Raw genomic sequence first — 20,942 nt, forward strand, 5'->3', positions numbered from 1 at the left:
GCCCAGAGGCTGCTACCACCATGGCGGTCGGAGTGGTACATTGGTGGGTTGGCTTCAGCCAACCCGCCAATGTCATAATGTGGCGGTAAGTACCGCCAGCCTGTTGGCGGTACTACCGCCGGGGTCATAAGATGTTATCTTAGGATGTTAAGGAGTGGTTAAACTTGGAAAATGGTCTGCAAAATTAACTATTTTGCCGTTGTGAAAGATTTAGTTTCACCATCAGGCACTTCTAACGCGATCACACCCTTGCAGGATCTCTATAACAAGCTGTTTTGATTTTTCAGTAACAAAATCACTGCCATTTACAGCAACTTCAACCCAAAAATGGACATGACAGACCTCGCCAAACACCTCCCAAGCTTATGCAAAGGACCAATGCTAATCACATGGCCTGTCATCATCCCAGAATAGATGGCCACCACCATGAAGCCTATCCACTCAGGGGCCCCAATGGACTCCTGCCCACTCCTGAGGACTGCAACCCATCAGCGCCATGCTCTGACCTCTTGCATGACATTAGATGCCTGGAAACAACCACCTATCCTCCCTTTACTGAAGAAACCCTCTGCGGACCCTTCAACACTCACGAACTACAGACCGTTCTCCTTGCTACCATTCTCGGCCAAGGTCTTTGAGAAAATCAGCAGCAGACACCCCACCGAATACCTCAACAACCACCATCTTCTTGACACCAATCGGTCTTCTTTCAGACCCAACCTCAGCACAGAAACATCCCTCATTGCTGCCATAAATTACATACACATGACTCTAGACAGTAGAGACACAGAGGCCCTCATCCTCCTGGACCACTCCACACCAGTCTTTCCTCCTTCCTCATACAATGTCTACACGACATCGGAATCCAAGGACATGCACTCCAATGGAACTGTCTTTTCTTGACTGGAATGACTCTACCCAGCCTGGCACTGTACTCCTCGGACGCCTGTGACCTCACCTGCAGAATTCAACAAGGATCCTCCCTGAGCCCGACCCTCTTCAACGCATACATATCCCTCTAGCTAGCCTCATCCACTCTTATTATATCAATGTCCTCTCCTATTCTGGCAACATGCAACTCATTCTCTCTCTCACAGAAAAGAAGCCCAACAGCTGGATTCAGGTTTAATGACTGAAATTGCCCACTGGATGAAGACCAACTGTCTAAAGCTGACCACCATCAAGATCAAAATTGCGATCTTTGTTAACTCCACCTGACGACACCCACCCCCACCATTCATACCAAGAGCCTTGGGATCATCATTAACAGCAAACTCGACAGGGCTGCCCAAGTCAATGCCATCATCACCTCATGCTCCTATACCTTGAAGATGCTGATGAAGATTTTCAATGGCCCCAAGGCAGCACCCAGAAAACTGTCATGCACTCCCTGGTCACAAGCAAGCTGGACTACAGGAACACACTCTGCTGGGATCAAGAAAAAACTCACTAGAAGGCTGCACACCATTCAGAACCTGGAGGTCGGAATCACTTGCAACCTCCCATGCTGCACTCACATCACACCACAGCTGAAGGAGCTCCAATGGTTCCCCTTTCACAAATGACTCCAATTCCTTACCCATACTTTCAAGGCACTAAGGCTCATATTTATACTTTTTTAGCGCCGCATTTACGTCATTTTTTGATGCAAAATCGGCGCAAACGTACAAAATACAATTGTATTTTGTAAGTTTGTGCTGCTTTGCGTAAAAAAATAACGCAAATGCGGTGCTAAAAAAGTATAAATATGGGCCAAAATATCTCTGGCCCAACGTACATAAACAACACATCTGTTATCACAAACCTTCCAGACACCTCTGCTCGTCCGTACTCCTACTTACACAAATCCCATAAATATGGAAAATCAAATTCGGCTGTCATGCCTTCTCCTACATTACCCCTAAAGTGTGGAACAACCTGCCATTACACATAAGAGCTTCCTCCTCACTTCTTGAGCTCTGCAAGAAGCTGAAGACCTGACCTTTTGATTCATTTCCCTAGGCCCGAGGTGTGCCTAGACTAAAACCTGCTAAGCGCCAGGATACCCTCCTTAGTGATAATGCATTTTACAAATCTGCAGAAAAATACAGGCAAAATAGCAAAGGAGGATAGTGAATAAAAGTGACAATGAATAAAACAAAGAAGAAATGCACCTAAGAGGCAGAACCTATAGAGTTGATGCTGAGTATTGGAGTGCATTAGTTTTTGTTTTTTTAAGTCATGTTAGCATTTAAATGCCCAGCTAATGAGATAATGCATAACATGGGGATAATCATATTTCTAGATGGTCCTGACTATGACAATTTAAGGGAACAATTTGTCAGTGATGAAAATTAGATTATAACCTAGGTCTCATTTTTTTCACTAGAACATCAACCTAACTTTAACGAGGCCTTTGTATGGACCCCCAGTAAACATCTAATCTTTATTGGGTGATGTACGATTTGCTATTCCTGCCATTGAAACAGCAAGGGGTCATTCTGGAGCTCGACCAATCCTGTCCAGTGCACTGCTCTGCCTCCCGTGGTCAGTGCACTGCTCTGCTTCCCGTGGCTCCACCTTGTAAATAGAGCCCTTTCCCTGGCTCCTCTGAACTCCTGACTCCTGTCAGGAGTTTGAGGCCCTCCTCCACCCGCAGGCTTCTGCCTGCGCCTCATCCCCGGTGTCTAGTGGGAGAGCTCTGCTTTCCTACTAGGTTACCTTTTGCCTCTCTCCTCCTTTTCTCTGCTTTGCTCTCTGCTCTGCTTCACTTCTGTCCCTTTGTTTTCCAATTGCTTCGCGCTACACTCTTCCTCATTTTTCTCTCACTCCGCGCTCTTTCTCTCCCCCGCCGCTGCTGCCCCTGCGGCCCCACCCGACTCCTCTCTCTCTTGCGCTGCACTCCCGCTACTGCTGCCCCTGTGGCCTGCCCCCCATTTTTTTGGCCCCACCCCCTTTTCCACGCCATTTTTTGCCCACGCTCCTGCCTCCCAGCTGTCCTCTCCTCCCCCCCACCTCCCAACTTAATGTCGGCTGCTGTGCGACCGCGACGCTGGCTTGCCAAAGGCTAGCCCGTCTGCGCCTGGACCACACCCAGTGCTAGAAGCTCTGGCTCCCGTCCCCCCCCCCACCACTGCCACGTACGTCTTCACTACGACGCCGCCACCCTCAGCACCCTCAACACTGGCCACTCTCCTGCCTGCCTTCAAGCCTCCCACATGCCACCCGCAGTCCTTTCTCATGCCGGAACTGCACCTTCACCAGCCTCCACGCCAAAGACTCACCCATCAAGGCAGGATGCAACCATCTCAGATGTATCCTCCTCAACACCCGCTCCGTCCACAAGCATGCAGTAGAGCTATGAAATCTACTCAACTCAGCCTCCCCAGATGTCGCCTTCCTGACCGAGACCTGGATGAACCTCTCCTCAGCGCCTGACATCGCCATGGCCATCCCAGATGGCTACAAAATCACCTGCAGGGGCCGCTCCAACAAACCAGGAGCAGGCATTGCCATCATCCACAAGAACATCCTCAGGATCACAACCAGCACCGAAGACACCCTCAGCACCGCCGAACACCTGCACTTCCAGATCCACACTAACCCAAACACCACCCTCCGAGGGACCCTCGTCTACAGGCCCCCTGGTCCCCGACAGCAGTTTAGCGACTCCATCACCGACATCATCAGCACGCACGCTCTCGCATCCACTGACTACATACTCCTCGGGGACTTAAACTTCCACCTCGAGAACACCAACAACAACAACACCACCACCTCGCTCGACAACCTCTCCAACCTCGGCCTCAAACAACTCATCACAACATCGACCCACTCCGCAGGACACACACTCGACCCTATTTTCTCCGCCAGTAATCACGTCTCCTTCAGCCACACCACCGAACTCCACTGGACAGACCACGGCTGCATCCACTTCTCCTTCAAGAAACCCACAACACACCACCACCCACAACGGATCCCCCACCGCAGTTGGAACAAGGTCACTGAAGACCAACTTATTGCGACCCTCTCCCGGAACCCACCCATCAACACCACCGACTCTGATGCAGCTGCCCGCAACTTCAGGCAATGGGTCGACACCTGTGCCGATACTCTCGCCCCAATCAAGAATCCCTCCAACACACGCACTGACAGAAAGGCCTTCTGGTTTACCGCCGGCCTCCATGAATCAAAGCAAACCTGCTGATGACTTGAAAGAAAGTGGCGCCAAGATCAGACTCTGGACAACCACACAGCCTTCAGAAACGCCATCCACAGACACCACCAACTCATCCGTGGCTCCAACAGAACTGCCTTCAAAGACCGGATCAACAACAATGCACACAGCCACAAGGAGCTCTTCAACGTTGTGAAGGAACTCTCCAACCACAGCTCCAACGCCAACGACATCCCGCCATCCCAAGACCTCTGCGACTCCCTAGCCTCCTACTTTCACCGCAAGATTGCAGACATCCACGACAGCTTCAGCACCCAGACCACCCAGGCAACCACCAAAACCACAGATTCACCTCCGACCAACCTCCTGCTCTCCTGGACCCCCGTCAACGACATCGACACCATCGAAATCATGAACACTATCCACTCCGGCTCTCCATCTGACCCCTGCCCTCACCACATCCTCAACAAAGCAAGCTCTGTCATTGCACCCCAACTACGGAAGATCATCAACAGCTCCTTCGAGTCCGCTACCTTCCAGGAGAGCTGGAAACATGCTGAGATCAACGCCCTCCTCAAAAAACCCAAAGCGGACCCAAAGGACCTCAAGAACTTCCGCCCTATCTCCCTGCTCCCCTTACTGGCAAAAGTCATTGAGAAGGCTGTCAACAGACAACTAACCCGCTTCCTCAAGGAGAACCGCACCCTGGACCCTTCCCAATACGGATTCCGCAACAAGCATGGTACCGAAACCGCCCTCATTGCCACCACCAACGACATCAGAAACATACTGGACAATGGCAAAACCGCGCCCCTCATCCTCCTGGACCTCTCGGCTGCGTTCGACACCGTCTGCCACCACACCCTACGCTCAAGCCTCAGCAATGCAGGTATCCACGATAGAGCCCTGGACTGGGTCACCTCCTTTCTCACTGGCAGAACCCAGAGAGTCCTCCTCCCCCCATTCTGCTCGGAGGCCACAGAAATCATCTGCGACGTTCCCCGGGGTTTGTCCTTCAGCCGGACCCTCTTCAACGTCTACATGGCTCCGCTCGCTAACATCGCCAAATCCCACAACCTCAACATCATCTCATACGCCGACGACACCCAGCTGATCATCTCCCTCACCAAGGACTCCGCCAAGACCAACTTCCATGAAGGAATGAAGGCCATCACCGAATGGATGAAGAGCAGCTGCCTCAAACTCAATTCCGACAAGACGGAAGTCCTCATCTTTGGCTCCACCCCCTCTGAATGGGATGACTCCTGGTGGCCTGCCACTCTCGGAGCCACTCCAACTCCCACCATCCATGCACGCAACCTAGGATTCATCTTGAACTCCTCATTATCCATGACCCAGCAAGTCAACGCCATCTCCTCCTCCTGCTTCAACACCCTCCGCATGCTCTGAAAGATCTACAAATGGATACCCACCGGAACCAGAAGAACAGTCACCCAAACCCTTGTAAGCAGCAAACTGGACTATGGCAATGCCCTTAACTCAGGAACCACGGCCAAACTCCAGAAGAGGCTGCAACGCATCCAGAACGCTTTTGCACGCCTCATCCTGGACATCGCCCACCAATGCCACATCACAGACCACCTGAGAAACCTGCACTGGCTCCCAGTCAAGACGAGAATCACCTTCAAACTCCTCACCCATGCTCACAAAGCACTGCACAACACCGGACCAGAATACCTCAACAGACGGCTCTCCTTCTACACCCTGACCTGGCATCTCATCTCTGCCAAACTCACCCTCGCAACCGTCCCACGCGTCCGCAGAACTACAACCGGTGGTAGCTCATTCTCACACCTCGCCGCCAAAATGTGGAAAACTCTTCCCACCCACCTGCGCCAGACCATAGACCTCCCTAACTTCAGGAACCCTCTCAAGACCTGGCATTTCGAGCAGTAGCAGCACCATCCCCCATTTTTCTCCCCCCCTCCTCAGCGCCTTGAGACACTCACGGGTGAGTAGTGCGCTTTACAAATTCCTGATTGATTGAATGTCCTGTGGTAGAAGTCATACGGTTCTGCAACAGTGACACCTAGAGGGCAACACTGAAAAGCACATGTACAAACAAAAGGAGTGGCTTGGATGTAGAGGAAAATGGGCTGGTCTTGACAAAGAGAGGTAACGTAACAGTTGGATAAAAAATGAAGGTAAAACAGGATAACTACATCAGTAATTAGACTATCGAAGGAAATAAGGCTGATGATAAATATCTGACATGCAAAGGGAACTAACAGAAATGAAAACTGGCAAGCTAAAATCTTCACTACAACTCAATGGATGCCAAAGGCACATTAAATGCTCAGAAGAATATAAAGATGCTCTAAAACCACAACCAGGATTCAAACCTTGTAGTCACACAGTGAAACAGTTGGATAAAAAATGAAGGTAAAACAGGATAACTACATCAGTAATTAGACTATCAAAGGAAATAAGGCTGATGATAAATATCTGACATGCAAAGGGAACTGACAAAAATGAAAACTGGCAAGCTAGAATCTTCACTACAACTCAGTGGCACATTGAATGCTCAGTAGAATATAAATATGCTCTAAAACCACAACCAGGATTCAAACCTTGTAGCCACACAGTGAAACACAGGGCCCTGATATGGATGGCTTAGTTCACTGAGCTACCACTCCGGCTATTGGGCAAGCAAGCGGTGATTCCATGCTCCTCACAAGGGGCCAAGCAAGAGAAAAGTTATTTGGATAATATCAGACATGAAAGATACCAGGGGAAGGACAGTTGGAGCTGGCTAGAAGCTGGGGAGGTGACATTTTGGGTTGGAGCTAAACAGATGGGGAGGACCTCTGGGTGAGGGCTTTCTACATGGTGATGACCTTGGGATTGGAGCTGATGCAATGCCGATAAATCAGGATTTATGATCTGGGAAGACAGTGAATGCCAAAAGGGGTGGATCCTACAGGTGGGAGCAGCAATGAATAAAGGAGGAACAGCAGCAAAAAGAAGTGACAAAAGAGTAAAAATCCCTGAGTGAAGTAAAAACTCATGAACACATTTAGTATACTTTCATGCAACCCAGGGTAGCAAGCAAAGTTGTTGCTCTGAGTTAAAGGGAGAGAGCAGGAACGCTCCATATTTTCAAAGAAATTGTGTCTTTCTGCTCTCTCCTTGCACTGGCATATTGTATGCAGCCTAGCGCCAATGCTGGCACCCTTGTACCACAGTGCAATGGTGGTGCCGCATCAGGCAGGATTGTTTTTGTGCAGGAAGGGCTGCCTTCTGGCACAAAAGCAAACCTTAGAGGTTTTTTACTCTTTCCATGGGTGCTGCAAAATGCAGCACCCATGGAAAGAGGAAATAATAAGGATAAAAAAAGATATTTCTCTTTGTTACGCCTCCCTTCCTAGGTGAACAAGTCTTTGTAAATCTGTTAATGTGCCAAAATCTGTGGGTGGGTGCATGGGAACACTCATGTTTCACCTGTGGAATGGCTCCAAGTTGAAATTTAACATAGCGTAATGCAAGCAGCTGCCTTGTGTTACATTTCTTTAGAAAGTCAATCATGGCCATGCAAATTAAGCCCTGAACAGCTTTGAAATATTACTGAAATCTTTGTGTTGTCCTTGTGTGGCCTTACATGATGCAAGGACAATGCAAACGCATTATAAATATAGGCCTCACAGCAAGGACACTTTCAAGACAGTGAAGACCTTCCAAGATAAGAGCTGATCACATAGTGGAGACACCATGGATTAATGACTGGACAGGTCTTGGATGCCATACTTGATCAACAGAAACACAAATATTCAGTGAGAAAAACACGGTTAAGCTGAAGTTGTGGTTAGCTTTGGTTATAACACTGCAACATATGTTTAAAAAAAAACACCTCAAAAAGTCACCTAAAAAATGACTATCAAAGTACTGCTACGGTTATGAATATTTTTTTTTTTTTTAAACTGAAATTTGAAAGTTATAGTCAGGAGCTCCACATGCAAACGGGGTTGGAAATTAAGTGCAAAATAAAAAAACAAAGAACTGCACTGAAAAAAGCGAAGTTAAGAAATGAGTTATGGTTCTGGCTCAAAGGTATGAAACTACTGAAGTTCATCAGTTATGGTTATCAACACACCCAACAAGTGCGCCAAAACCTGCACTACCCAACATCTTCATAACACCAATTTCAAAGTGGCAAACATACATAAACTGATATAAAGATAACAATATGGTGGACGGTATGAGTTATGGCATGTTTGGGTGCTTGAGAACCATAATTGCTAAGTTTCAGTGGTGTTACATGTTTGACCCAGGAACATAACTCACTTTCACTAGGTTAGCTTTAGGATTACATTGTATGAAAGTAATGTTTTTAGATTACATAAATGTCTTGTCTTTTTAGTAATGTTTCATTATAGTATTTTTAATCTTAAGTACTTTCAGTGTTACCACAAGTGAACAGAAAATGGGAAGAGATCATCCACTGTCGAGGGCATTAGAAATGTACAATCACAACTATTATCATCAATTCACAACAGTGCATCTTCTCAGTCTTTTAGCTGCCTGGGGCTGTGCAGATAAATTGTGAAGTATATCTTATCACCTCATCTTCATTAGCAAGATTTTGTCACATGGAGCTGAGCAGTGTATACCCAATGTAACCTGTGAGGTCTCTTCCTTTTCCCCTCTAGATCCCTACGTGAAGATCTACCTGATGCAGAATGGCAAGAGACTGAAGAAGAAGAAAACCACTGTCAAAAACAAGACACTCAACCCTTACTTCAATGAGTCCTTCAGCTTTGAGATCCCCTTCGAGCAGATACAGGTGGGATGTTCATTTGTATTAAGCATGGGAAAGGACCAGGTGTACATAAGGAGGTGTTCATCCATGGACTACCATCTGCGTCTGCTGGAGGATGGGATGGATTCATCCAAGCTTGGCAGATGCTGTAACAAAGGGGGGGTGTATGTGCCACTTGGTGTTTTCTGAATGAGAGTAAGTGTGGCAGGTTGGGGAGAACGTTGTCACAAATCAAACAACCTAGATGTGATGTTTCTGCAACCCTAAACGTTCTCAGTTTTAGCCACGTTGTTTACAGATTGCTTACAGAATATGACATGAAAATTGAAATTTCTGAATCAGTTTCCATATTTCTCCCACATGGTGGTACTGTTAAAACCCAAAAGCTACTGGAAAGACGTCTGGTGTTGATGTGCATTTGTCAATACATGCAGTTTCCTTGTTAGCACTGCAACCCGGTGAAAATGTAAGTAGGGCCAAATGTTGCAATTGGAAGCAATATCTGCAGCACCCAGTCTCACATGGTGTCTTCTCATCCCACCTCTGGGACTTTCCTCATGCATTATAGAAGGTGATAGTTTTGAATGTGAAAAAGACAAGCCTAGTAACAATGGGGCATTCAAGGTCAAGCAGAGGATTAGTAGGTAGCACCTATGTAAGTGACAAGTGTAGCACCTCAGAGGCACACACCATAGCTTGTGAACTCAAGCGTTGCATGTGCTAATGCTCTTTTGTGGGAGTCGGTATTTATCTAACCATGAATCATCAGTGTCTCCGAGTCTACAAAGAAATGATGGAATGGTGGGTCAAGCATCAGATCGTTCATGTTGAAAGCAAACATCTGAAAAGGTAACCACACTTTTAAGGAAATCAAAGGAGTTCCCAACTGGCCCACTACCCAGGTCACCAACAAGTCTGGAATAATCACATAGTCTCTCTGCTCACTCCTATCTGCCTATTAGGTGAACAGCACCAGCTTAGCCACCAACGTCCCTGATTTCCCACAGACAACTAAGTAGACAGAGTAAAATCCACAGGCTGAATGTCCTCACCATAGTGCTCCTACAGTGGAGGAAATCCAGCTAGTGTATTCTACTCCGTACTTAGGGGCAGATTTAAGAGAAGTGGCACTGCATCCAATGCAGTGCGACTTTTCTTGTGCCTCATAGCGCCCCCTTCATGCCACCATGTGTGCACAGTATTTAAGATATGGCGCACCATGGCAATAGTTAGGGAACTAGCATAAAAACCTTTGCACTAGTTTGGAGCTTTGCAGGATTAGCATAAAAAATGTTGACGATAATCCTACAAAGCACATTTAGGCCCATTATAAATAATGGTGAGCCTCCTTTTAATGCCTGCTCTGCGCAGACATTAAAAATGCCGCAAAGAATGGCACAAAAAATCTTTTAGATTACTTTGCGCCATTTTTTCACCCCCCCCCCCCCCCCAAACCGGGCAATGGCCTCCTTGTATACATTATGCCTGGTGCAGGCATAATGTGGTGCAAGGGTTTAAAAAATGGCACAATGCATGCATTGCACAATTTTTTAACTATGGCGCAGGGAAAAGGCCACCTTAGCACCGCCTTAGCGTCCAAAAAATGATGCTAAGTTTGCGCTAATGTGGCACAAGTTGCTCTTAAATCTGCCCTTTAGTGCTCTCATTAGAATTTTTTTTTTTTACCCTTTAAACTATAAATCAGACCCTCTTTCTTTATATTAGGTCATCTCAAACTAGAGGTGGGCAAGCCAAGAAGTTATCAGTGAGAGCCGAGCCAGAGCTGAGTCATAGGCCTTTCTTAGCTCTAAGAGCCTGTGCATGAGCTGAGTCTTGAAAATATTTGGCATATATATCATGCAACAGAGGGTAAAATATGATAAAGTCTCTACAAAATTCCAAAAAATATATTTCTTTAACATGTGGAAGCATTTCACCCAAATACACGAGATTATATCATTGCATTGATAGGCATTTATTAAAAGTAATACTTTTTATACATTAACCTAGAATCATTTGTGCTACCTGCCCTGAGCACAATGCCATTCGTGAACTATGAGGCAAGCCAGTACCTTCTATGTGGTCTAGATTCCATTTGTACATGAAACATATTTAATGAAACACAAGAGGTTTTCCTACAGCACACATCTGGAACTCACACACTTGAAGCTGCTCTCATATGTAATAATCATTAAAAAGGAGGCTCTGCAAAATAAAAAATATTTACATAGAGTCACACAAGTGAGGAAGCCGAGATTAAACTCCGGTGTTTAGGTTTCACGATGTGCAGTTCAGCCACATGATGGGTATCTCTTATACTTCTTACACTCCTTCATTTTACACCAAGGGTCACTGCTTTGTCATTCATTCTTGGCTCCTGAGGTTATATGGTGGGAGGCATGCAGGGGTTACATGAAAGCTCAGCTGGTTTTGGGGTGAATGGTCCAAAAGTACCTTGAGCAGAGCCAGGCATCCGTCACGAGCTTTCAGTGGTTCACCCCTCTCTACCACAAACCTCATTCTTTCAGCATATGTGAAACATTATCTTCTGCCCATACCTTTTTCTCACATTTTCTCTCCACGATTTTTATGTCCCCATTGTTTGAAATTTTACATTAACTGCGGTGATCTCCTTCCATTCTTGTAAAGTGGTTTCAGTAAACGTCCTATATATGTAATGCAGCACTTACTCTTTTCTTAATTCTCACTTTTTCACTTTGCAGAAAGTTCAGGTGGTCATCACCGTCTTGGATTATGACAAACTGGGCAAGAACGAGGCAATTGGGAAGATATTTGTGGGTTGCAGTGCCTCAGGCACAGAGCTCCGCCACTGGTCAGACATGCTGGCAAACCCCAGAAGGCCTATTGCACAGTGGCATCCACTGAAACCAGAAGAGGAGGTGGACCAGGCACTTTCCAACAAAAAGTAGAACATCACAGTCCAGCATAATCAAAGACATTTAAGCGATCCAGAGCTATTGATACCTCAGTTATGCAAAGTTAGAGTTTTTCCATGCCGATTATGAAATATTCCAGCTTAAAGACAGTGGACAGATTCTGAGAGGGAGCTAAGTGGACCTGGTGCAGGTTGGCGCTGTCGAATCGATTCTTCCCAAGGGGCTGAAGACTTAGCGGCATGTTCTAGAATGTTTCCTGTTGTAGGTTCTCCCTCTCTTCCCTCCACTTATGTTGACAAAAGCCGATCAACTGACCCTGCTAAATGGCGATGCTTGTTGTTTCTTGAACTCTCCCCTGCCGTATCATGTGCCACATATACCAAGACAGCTCAACTATCCGAGTTGACCAGATACACTGTGCTTGTTTCAGAATCGACCAACCAACCAGGACACCTCTTATGAGGGGTGAATTTCAATCGTGCCCAAGCACTGACCTTTGTTTGCACACATCAGAGTTGGAGTCCTTTTGGGAAGGCTTTCTAATGGGAATTTTGAAGTATCTGAACAACAGTCTGACTTTGTTTGAGAGAAAACACAATACAAAGTAATGTTACACTATGTTATGAGCTGAACACCTTCTAAAAGAGAGAAAAATACTGACGGATCTGTGGTTAACTGAATACTTGAAGACTTTTTCAGAAATCAAAGTTCCAAACCACTAGAACATAGAGTGTCTGCTTTGGTGTCGCAGGAGGTTGAGCAGATGAAGCGTGATGCTATTCATTCAAGTAGGATTATTCCTAGGTGGTTCAGCCAGGGCATAAGGAGCAGAAAGCAGACACTATGGAACATACCCTACTGGTTATCCTTTTGCAACGTTTCTATTTTCCTCAAACTTGAGTTGTAAAGGTGGGAGTTGAGCGCTTTATGTGTGTGTGCAAGGAAATTCCTGTTTGAGGTATGTGTTCACTCTACACCTTACAGGTCAGATGAAAATTCATGCTAGGACTTCCAAGTCACGTGCATTTACTTTCAGGACTTCCAGGTGTGCTCTCCATTTTCGGGTGAGATGTGTCCACTTTAGAACATTCAAGTCAGCAGTGTGCGCTTTAAGACTTATAGGGTCACATACTTCCTTCCTGTGAGAGTGTCTTACAGGTCAAGAACGTATAGACAACTGAATTCCTAAACAGCAAGTTGGCTCAATTAGCTAGCATTTCCCTTTCACATCTGCAATGAGATGAAGGTCACATGTTTGGATCCTGGCAAGACCAACTCAGCCTTTCATCTGTTCAAGGTTGGTAAACTGATCGCCATCAAAATGGTTTACAGTAATACCTGTTCCCTAGAGTACTAAGGAACAGTAGCAGTGCGATATGAGGGGCAAACGTGAGATATAACTGTGTTGGATAAGAGGTGGGTGTAGAATGACTTTCCAAAGTGTGCTTCTGAGTCAGCATGAAATTTCCCTTCATTAAGCTTTCCAGTTCAAATTCCTTTTTGCTTAGGTAAGACAACTGTCTAGACGTAAGGAAGTTTGGTATAAATGAGCCCTTTCTAATGGCCTTCTGTGTCATGCACACGTGTGTTCGCGGACATGAACATCCTTTGAGTCTACTGTAGAACACTGGAGTCAGATGTACATGCTATTGGGCTTGTGAGTGCAATGTGCCTCTTTTGGGATTTGCTGGTCAGGGTCAGCTGAGCTTTCTTTGAGAGTCTCCATGTTGGAAATCCGGAATTGGCAGTGGTCATCAGTCCTCTAGGGAGGGGTTGGCAACCTGATTCAAAAGGTGATAAAAGACTCTGTCATGCAGATACAAAGGTGTGACCAGGAAGTTTTGGTGTGCTCTTTTCAATTTGCTATTAATATTAAATGACATGCAATGCTGTACCCAGGGCACAGGCTACTGAAATTATTGGTATATTGTATGCTAACCATCAGGCCAGCAGAAAAATCAAGGCTGGTGATACTTGAAGACAATGCTAGGGAGCCACCAAGAACGTGGCACCTGATTGAGTTTAGGAGCATGAAATGTGACCTCCATGCTAGTCGATTCAGGTGGGTCAAATTCATCGAAAACGCAAAACAGTTCGAACAAAGCTGTGCATCTTCAAAAGCAGGACAATTGCACAAGTTCAGAAACAGCAACATGTTCACACTTTTTGAGACTGTGTGATGTAGCTGGCCTGCTGGTGAGTAAAGGATGAGACGCTATATATGACAAGCTCAGCTTGTAGATGGCCCACGTTGGGAAAGTTAGAGATTGTAATTTAGCACAGGGTTACCTGGCCTAATAAGCCACCCCTAAAGCCATTTCTGGGAGCCTATAGCAAAAGCTAGGCTGCAAAGAGTTTGAGTTGTTATACAGTCGCCATTCATCACCGTATAGTGAGACTATCACGAGAAAGTTATGACTACCATATGGGGAAACATCTAATGGTATTCTTAATTCAGATAAAAAGCCAGATTTTCGGTGCTTGGGGGAGAGCGCTAGACCATGGTCTGCCTACATTCCTATGTGGAATTTGCAGTGTAGGGGCTCCAGGACCAGTGGAATGCATGGTTTGCCTCTAGAGGCAGTGGGGTGCGAGGGTTTATGCTTTTCTGGGGTACAAGGATAGCAAAATGTTTAGATTCACACTAGAGTATGGCATCAAGGGCCAGCACAGTGTTTGGGGTTTACATGGGAAGGGAACGCCAGAATTGGGAGAGGTAATCTGCATGGAGGCATCTGAGTCAAACAAGGGTAGTGGTCAACAATGGAGATGAATAAGGGGAGTCAGCGAGTGTGTGTATGTGCACCGGAGCACTGGTGTCAGAAAAAGTTATGAGATTAGCCTGGGCAGAGAGCACAAGAGTTCGCAGCAGATCTGTCTTTACAGTGGATATGGAGCATGAGCGACAGCAGAAGGAGTGCACACACACTGAATACTGAGCACTGGAGTCAGCAGAAGAAGTGCATTTACACTGAATACTGAGCACTGGAGTCAGCAGAAGAAGTGCATTTACACTGAATACTGAGCACTGGAGTCAGCAGAAGAAGTGCATTTACGCTGAATACTGAGCACTGGAGATAGTAGATGGAGTGCATTCACACTGAATACTGAGCTTTGGAGTCAGCAGAAGGTGTGCATTCACACTGAATACTGAGCTTTGGAGTCAGCAGAAGGTGTGCATTCACACTGAATACTGAGCTTTGGAGTCAGCAGAAGGTGTGCACTCACACTGAAAACTGAGCTTTAGAGTCAGCAGAAGGTGTGCATTCACACTGAATACTGAGCACTGGAGATAGTAGATGGAGTGCATTCACACTGAATACTGAGCACTGGAGATAGTAGAAGGAGTGCATTCACACTGAATACTGAGCACTGGAGTCAGCAGAAGGTGTGCGTTTACACTGAATACTGAGCTTTGGAGTCAGCAGAAGGTGTGCATTCACACTGAATGCTGAGCTTTGGAGTCAGCAGAAGGTGGGCATTCACAGTGAGTACTGAGCTTTAGAGTTACTGGAAGTAGTGCATTTACACTGAATACTGAGCACTGGAGTCAGCAGAAGGTGTGCACTCACACTGAGCACTGGAGATAGTAGAAGGAGTACATTCACACTGAATACTGAGCACTGGAGATAGTAGAAGGAGTGCATTCACACCGAATACTGAGCTTTGGAGTCAGCAGAAGGTGTGCACTCACACTGAATACTGAGCACTGGAGCCAGCAGAAGGTGTGCATTTACACTGAATACTGAGCTATGGAGTCAGCAGGAGGTGTGCATTCACACTGAATACTGAGCTTTGGAGTCAGCAGAAGGTGTGCACTCACACTGAATACTGAGCACTGGAGCCAGCAGAAGGTGTGCATTTACACTGAATACTGAGCTATGGAGTCAGCAGAAGGTGTGCATTCACACTGAATACTGAGCTTTGGAGTCAGCAGAAGGTGTGCACTCACACTGAAAACTGAGCACTGGAGATAGTAGATGGAGTGCATTCACACTGAATACTGAGCACTGGAGATAGTAGGAGTGCATTCACACTGAATACTGAGCTTTGGAGTCAGCAGAAGGTGTGCACTCACACTGAATACTGAGCACTGGAGCCAGCAGAAGGTGTGCATTTACACTGAATACTGAGCTATGGAGTCAGCAGAAGGTGTGCATTTACACCGAATACTGAGCACTGGAGTCAGCAGGAGTGTATTCATACTGAATACTGAGCACTGGAGTCAGGAGAAGGAGTGCATTCACACTGAATACTCAGCTTTGTAGTCAGCAAAAGGAATGCATGTATACTGCATATTGAGTACTGAAGTACAGGTTTGGATTTACACTGGGTCATGAGCAGTGAAGTAAGCAAAGGAGTGCTTTTACACTAACTACTGAGCACAGGAGTCAGCAGAAGGTGTGCATTCAAACTAAATACTGAGCTTAGGAGTCAGCAGAAGATGTGTATTTACACTGAATATTGAGCTTTGGTGTCAGCGAAAGGTGTGCATTCACAGTAAGTACTGAGGTTTAGAGTCAGCAGAAGGAGTGCTTTTACACTGAATACTGAACACTGGAGTCAGCAGGAGTACATTCATACTGAAAACCGAGCACTGGAGTCAGCAGAAAGAGTGTATTTACATTGGTTACTGAGCACTGGAGTCAGCAGAAGGAGTGCATTCACACTGAATACCGAGCACTGAAGTCAGCAGAGGGAGTGCATTTACTCTGTATATTGAGTACTGAAGTCACCAGGTTTGGATTTACACTGGGTTATGAGCACTGGAGTAAGCAAAGGAGTGCATTTCCACTAAATACTGAGCACTGGAGTCAGCAGAAGGAGTGCATTCACACTGAAAATTGAGCTTTAAAGTCAGTGGAAGGTGTGCATTCACAGTGAATACTGAGCTTTGGAGTAAGCAGAAGGTGTGCATTTACACTAAATACTGGGCACTGGAGTCAGCAGCAGAAGTGCATTCACACTGAATACTGAGCTTTGGAGTCAGCAGGTGTGCATTCACACTGAGCACTGGAGTCAGCAAAAGGAGTGCATTCACACTGAATACTGAGCTTTGGAGTCAGCATAAGGAGTGCATTTGCACTGAATACTGAGCAGTGGAGTCAGCAGAAGTGTGCATTTACATTGGATACTGTGCTTTAAGGTCAGTGGAAGGTGTGCATTTACACTGAATAATGAGGTTTGGAGTCAGCAGAATGTGTACATTTACACTAAATGCTGAGCACTGGAGTCAGCAGACGGAGTGCATTCACAATGAATGTTGAACTTTGGAGTCAGCGGAAGGTGTGCATTAACAATGAATACTGAGCACTGGAGACAGCAGAAGGTGTGCATTCACACTCAATACTGAGCACTGGAGTCAGCGGAAGGTGTGCATTTACACTGAATACTGAGCACTGGAGGTAGCAGACAGAGTGCATTCACAATGAATGTTGAGCTTTGAAGTCAGCGGAAGGTGGGCATTCACAGTGAGTACTGAGCTTTAGAGTTACTGGAAGTAGTGCATTTACACTAAATACTGAGCACTGGAGACAGCAGAAGGTGTGCATTCACACTCAATACTGAGCACTGGAGTCAGCGGAAGGTGTGCATTTACACTGAATACTGAGCACTGGAGGTAGCAGACAGAGTGCATTCACAATGAATGTTGAGCTTTGAAGTCAGCGGAAGGTGGGCATTCACAGTGAGTACTGAGCTTTAGAGTTACTGGAAGTAGTGCATTTACACTAAATACTGAGCACTGGAGTCAGCAGAAGGTGTGCATTCACACTGAACACTGAGCACTGGGGATAGTAGAAGGAGTGCATTCACACTGAATACTGGGTTTTTGAGTCAGCAGAAGGTGTGCATTCACACTGAATACTGAGCACTGGAGATAGTAGAAGGAGTGCATTCACACTGAATACTGAGCAGTGAAGTCAGCAGAAGGTGTGCATTTACACTGAATACTGAGCTTTGGAGTCAGTGAAATGGGTGCATTTACACTGAATACTGAGATTTGGAGTCAGCAGACGCTGTGCATTGACACTAAATACTGAGTACTGAGTAAGCAGAAGGAGTGCATTTACACTGAATACTGAGCACTGGAGTCAGCAGGAGTGCATTCACACTGAGCACTGGAGTCAGAAGAAGGAGTGCATTTACACTAAATACTGAGCACTGAGTCTGTAAAAGGAGTGCATTCACAATGAATAGTGAGCTTTGGAGTCGGTGGAAGGTGTGCATTTACACTGAATACTGAGCACTGGAGTCAGCAGAAGGAGTGCATTCACACTGTATACTGAGCACTGGAGTCAGCAGGAGTGTATTCACACTGAGCACTGGAGTCAGCACAAGGAGTGCATTTACACTAAATACTGAGCACTGAGTCTGCAGAAGGAGTGCATTCACAATGAATAGTGAGCTTTGGAGTCAGTGGAAGGCGTGCATTCACACTGAATACTGAGCACTGGAGTCAGCAGGAGTGCATTCACACTGAATGAACACTGAGCACTGGAGTTGGCAGAAGGAGTGCATTCACACTGAATACTGAGCACTGGAGTCAGCAGGAGTGCATTCACACTGAATGAACACTGAGCACTGGAGTTGGCAGAAGGAGTGCATTCACACTGAATACTGAGCACTGGAGTCACCGGGTTTGGAGTTAGGTTGGGTTGTGAGCACTGGAGTCAGCAAACGGTTTGAATGGCCACTGGATAGTAACCACTGGAGTCAGCAGAAGGCTTGGACTTGCACTGCGCATGGAGCTCTGGGGACACCAGGTTTGAGTTTATTCTTAGTGGGCGGCAGCGGTCAGACAGGGGCTGCATTTAGGAAACAGTAAGCGAGGAGGATGGCGGGGATATCATTGATGTCTGGGTGGTGGAGAGAGAGACAGGGGAAGCGAGAGGAAAACCTGATGTGCGGGGGGGGGGGGATAGTGTAACAGCTGAAGGCCTCATGGGGAGACCGAGAGTGCTCGAGCAGTATGTTTGTGTTTGTGTTGGAATAGAGAAACAAGGGGCTGGAAAAAGCTTCAGGCGACCGTTCGTAAAAAGAGAGTCCAATCAAGGCCAGAAAGACGGGTCTGCAGTAGCTCTGAAGAGGAGCTGTGACCCCCAGCAATGCACGGGGTGCTGGAACACACAGGAGGACACAAAGGGCCTTGGAGGGGCTGGTGTGCAGATTTCGAAAACAATTCCCACGTGGAAACTCTCAGTGGCTCATCTAATCTGATAGTAGACTCCACGGGAAGGAGGTTATAAACAATAACATCTATTGTGGTGGGAGGAGGAGACAGAGGTCTGGGAAAATAGCACCTCCACCTAACAGAGGCATCAACACCGCTTCGGGAACATTCCCCAAATTGGCTTCTTGCAATCTGATGCAATGTTTCATCTTGTGGGCTAATATAAATTTAATGGAAAAATCACGGCCTCCGCGTGCCCCTCCCCACGTCCCCAGGAGGGACAACCATGTGTAGCTCCCTTATCATTCTCTTGTATGCAGCTGTCAGTGACGTCTTTCCTACACCCCCACTTGCACCCCTTTGTTTTCCAGCTTCAGACATGAGAACACATAACACACTGTAAGTGAATCCCTAGTTAGCGCCTACTCTCTAGTGGTCCTAAACAGTGGCTAATCCGAGACTCTTGAAGGTGGGTTCTCTCTGGTAGGGGGCGCTACCTCACTCTTGGTGTGTGTTCTTCTCTGAAGTTAGGAAGATCCCCTGACAGAATAATGCTGCCCTAATTTGAGTCACCATGGCTCTGTGGGTGACACAGGCCTCCTGACAACTTCCGAGTCCCTGTGGTGCGGCTGTGTTACTATGTAAAATGCCTCCCTTCGGCTGTTGCTGAAATACTGTGCATAGCCCCGCCCTAGTGATGCCCCGTTCCTCTGCTAGAGTTCTTTCATCTGCCACTAGGTGGCAGCACCCTGAGAATGGGGAAGAAAAAGGACTGCACCAGCCCACTGAGAAGCCATCCTGACGGGAAGGCTCCTGCTGGGCCACAAAGAGCTACAGAATCCTACAGGTTGCAGAGACAGAAACGTTTACCAAGTGGACCACACGTGAGCCCCTGTTTGTAAACAGAGACCGAGAGAGCAGAGTGATAGACTAGCCAAATGTCAGACTGATGGCCAAGAGAGAAGGGAAAGAAAAACGTGATGCAGAACTTGGGGCGTAATGGACAATAATGCCTCGATGCTTGTGTGCAACACATCAAGGAGACTGCAACAAGGCTATTTTATTTTAATCTTTCACATGCCTCATTAGCAGAGAGGATGCCATGAGACTGCACAGCTGATTGACTTTCGCCGGCACTTCCTGGAATCTGTTCATTTTTTTTCCGACAGAGGATCAGCTTGGAACACAGAAGACGTGGCATCTTCTAGCCACTTGCAATACTTAGGGCAGAGACTATGACTTTAGCGCCATCGATTCATTAGTGCTATTATTTATTTTTTACAAAAAAATTGCATAAAAATGCAAAAAGAGATCCAAAAAGGAAAAACGCAAACTGAAGCCATTTGAGACTCATTTGATTCCAGATTGGAATACCTTTTTGGTGTGTGTGTGTGTGGATGCGAGTAGTTTTACAAATAAATACAATGTATATATATATAGACACATATATAAATATATACAAATATAAATAGATTCACGTATATATGGATACATAATTTAAGATCTTGAATACTGCATGACGCACTATGTAAATAGTAGCATGGAAAAGCAATCTTTCAGCCCTGTGTGTGGCTCATCTGTTGGTAACCGCCTTGGGGTCCCTGTGCGCGCGGTTGCTCTATGCCTCTCTGGTGCCACTCATTTGTATAGGTCTAGGCTGTGCAACTGTGCATCACTCCTTTTGCCCCGACCCATTAACACACCTGCCACTCCAGTGCACAGCCTCGGTCCGCCCATCAATGGCATCTTCTAATTTCTTCATTTTAAATATATTTATATACAAAGATATTGTTTATTGCTATATTTATCTATTTAAATATTTATCGGTAATTGACCCTTGAAGAGGACAAAAATAGCTATCATTTTTTTAAATTTTTTTTTTAAAAAGAAAAGGGTCTACAGTTTAAAAAGTGTTGCTACGTAGGTGATTGGAGATGGCAG

The 20,942-nt window shown here is 46.2% G+C and overlaps 1 protein-coding gene across 3 annotated transcripts in view; it reads left to right on the plus strand.

The window, feature by feature from the left end:
- The window catches only part of SYT2 (synaptotagmin 2), a 238,385-nt gene extending 224,095 nt beyond the window's left edge, over window positions 1-14,290 (plus strand). The window contains exons 9-10 of one of the 3 annotated variants that reach the window (XM_069238920.1): window positions 8,824-8,957; window positions 11,657-13,727. In XM_069238920.1, coding sequence (XP_069095021.1) covers window positions 8,824-8,957; window positions 11,657-11,863 — 341 coding nt within the window. In that variant the 3' untranslated portion in view covers window positions 11,864-13,727. Of the gene's footprint in view, window positions 1-8,823; window positions 8,958-11,656 lie in introns of all 3 variants that reach the window. The other 2 variants (XM_069238922.1, XM_069238921.1) reach the window with 2 other exon arrangements.
- The last annotated feature ends 6,652 nt before the right edge of the window (window positions 14,291-20,942 follow it).

This window comes from Pleurodeles waltl, chromosome 6 (genome assembly GCF_031143425.1).
Source record: "Pleurodeles waltl isolate 20211129_DDA chromosome 6, aPleWal1.hap1.20221129, whole genome shotgun sequence".
NCBI classification, from domain to species: domain Eukaryota; kingdom Metazoa; phylum Chordata; class Amphibia; order Caudata; family Salamandridae; genus Pleurodeles; species Pleurodeles waltl.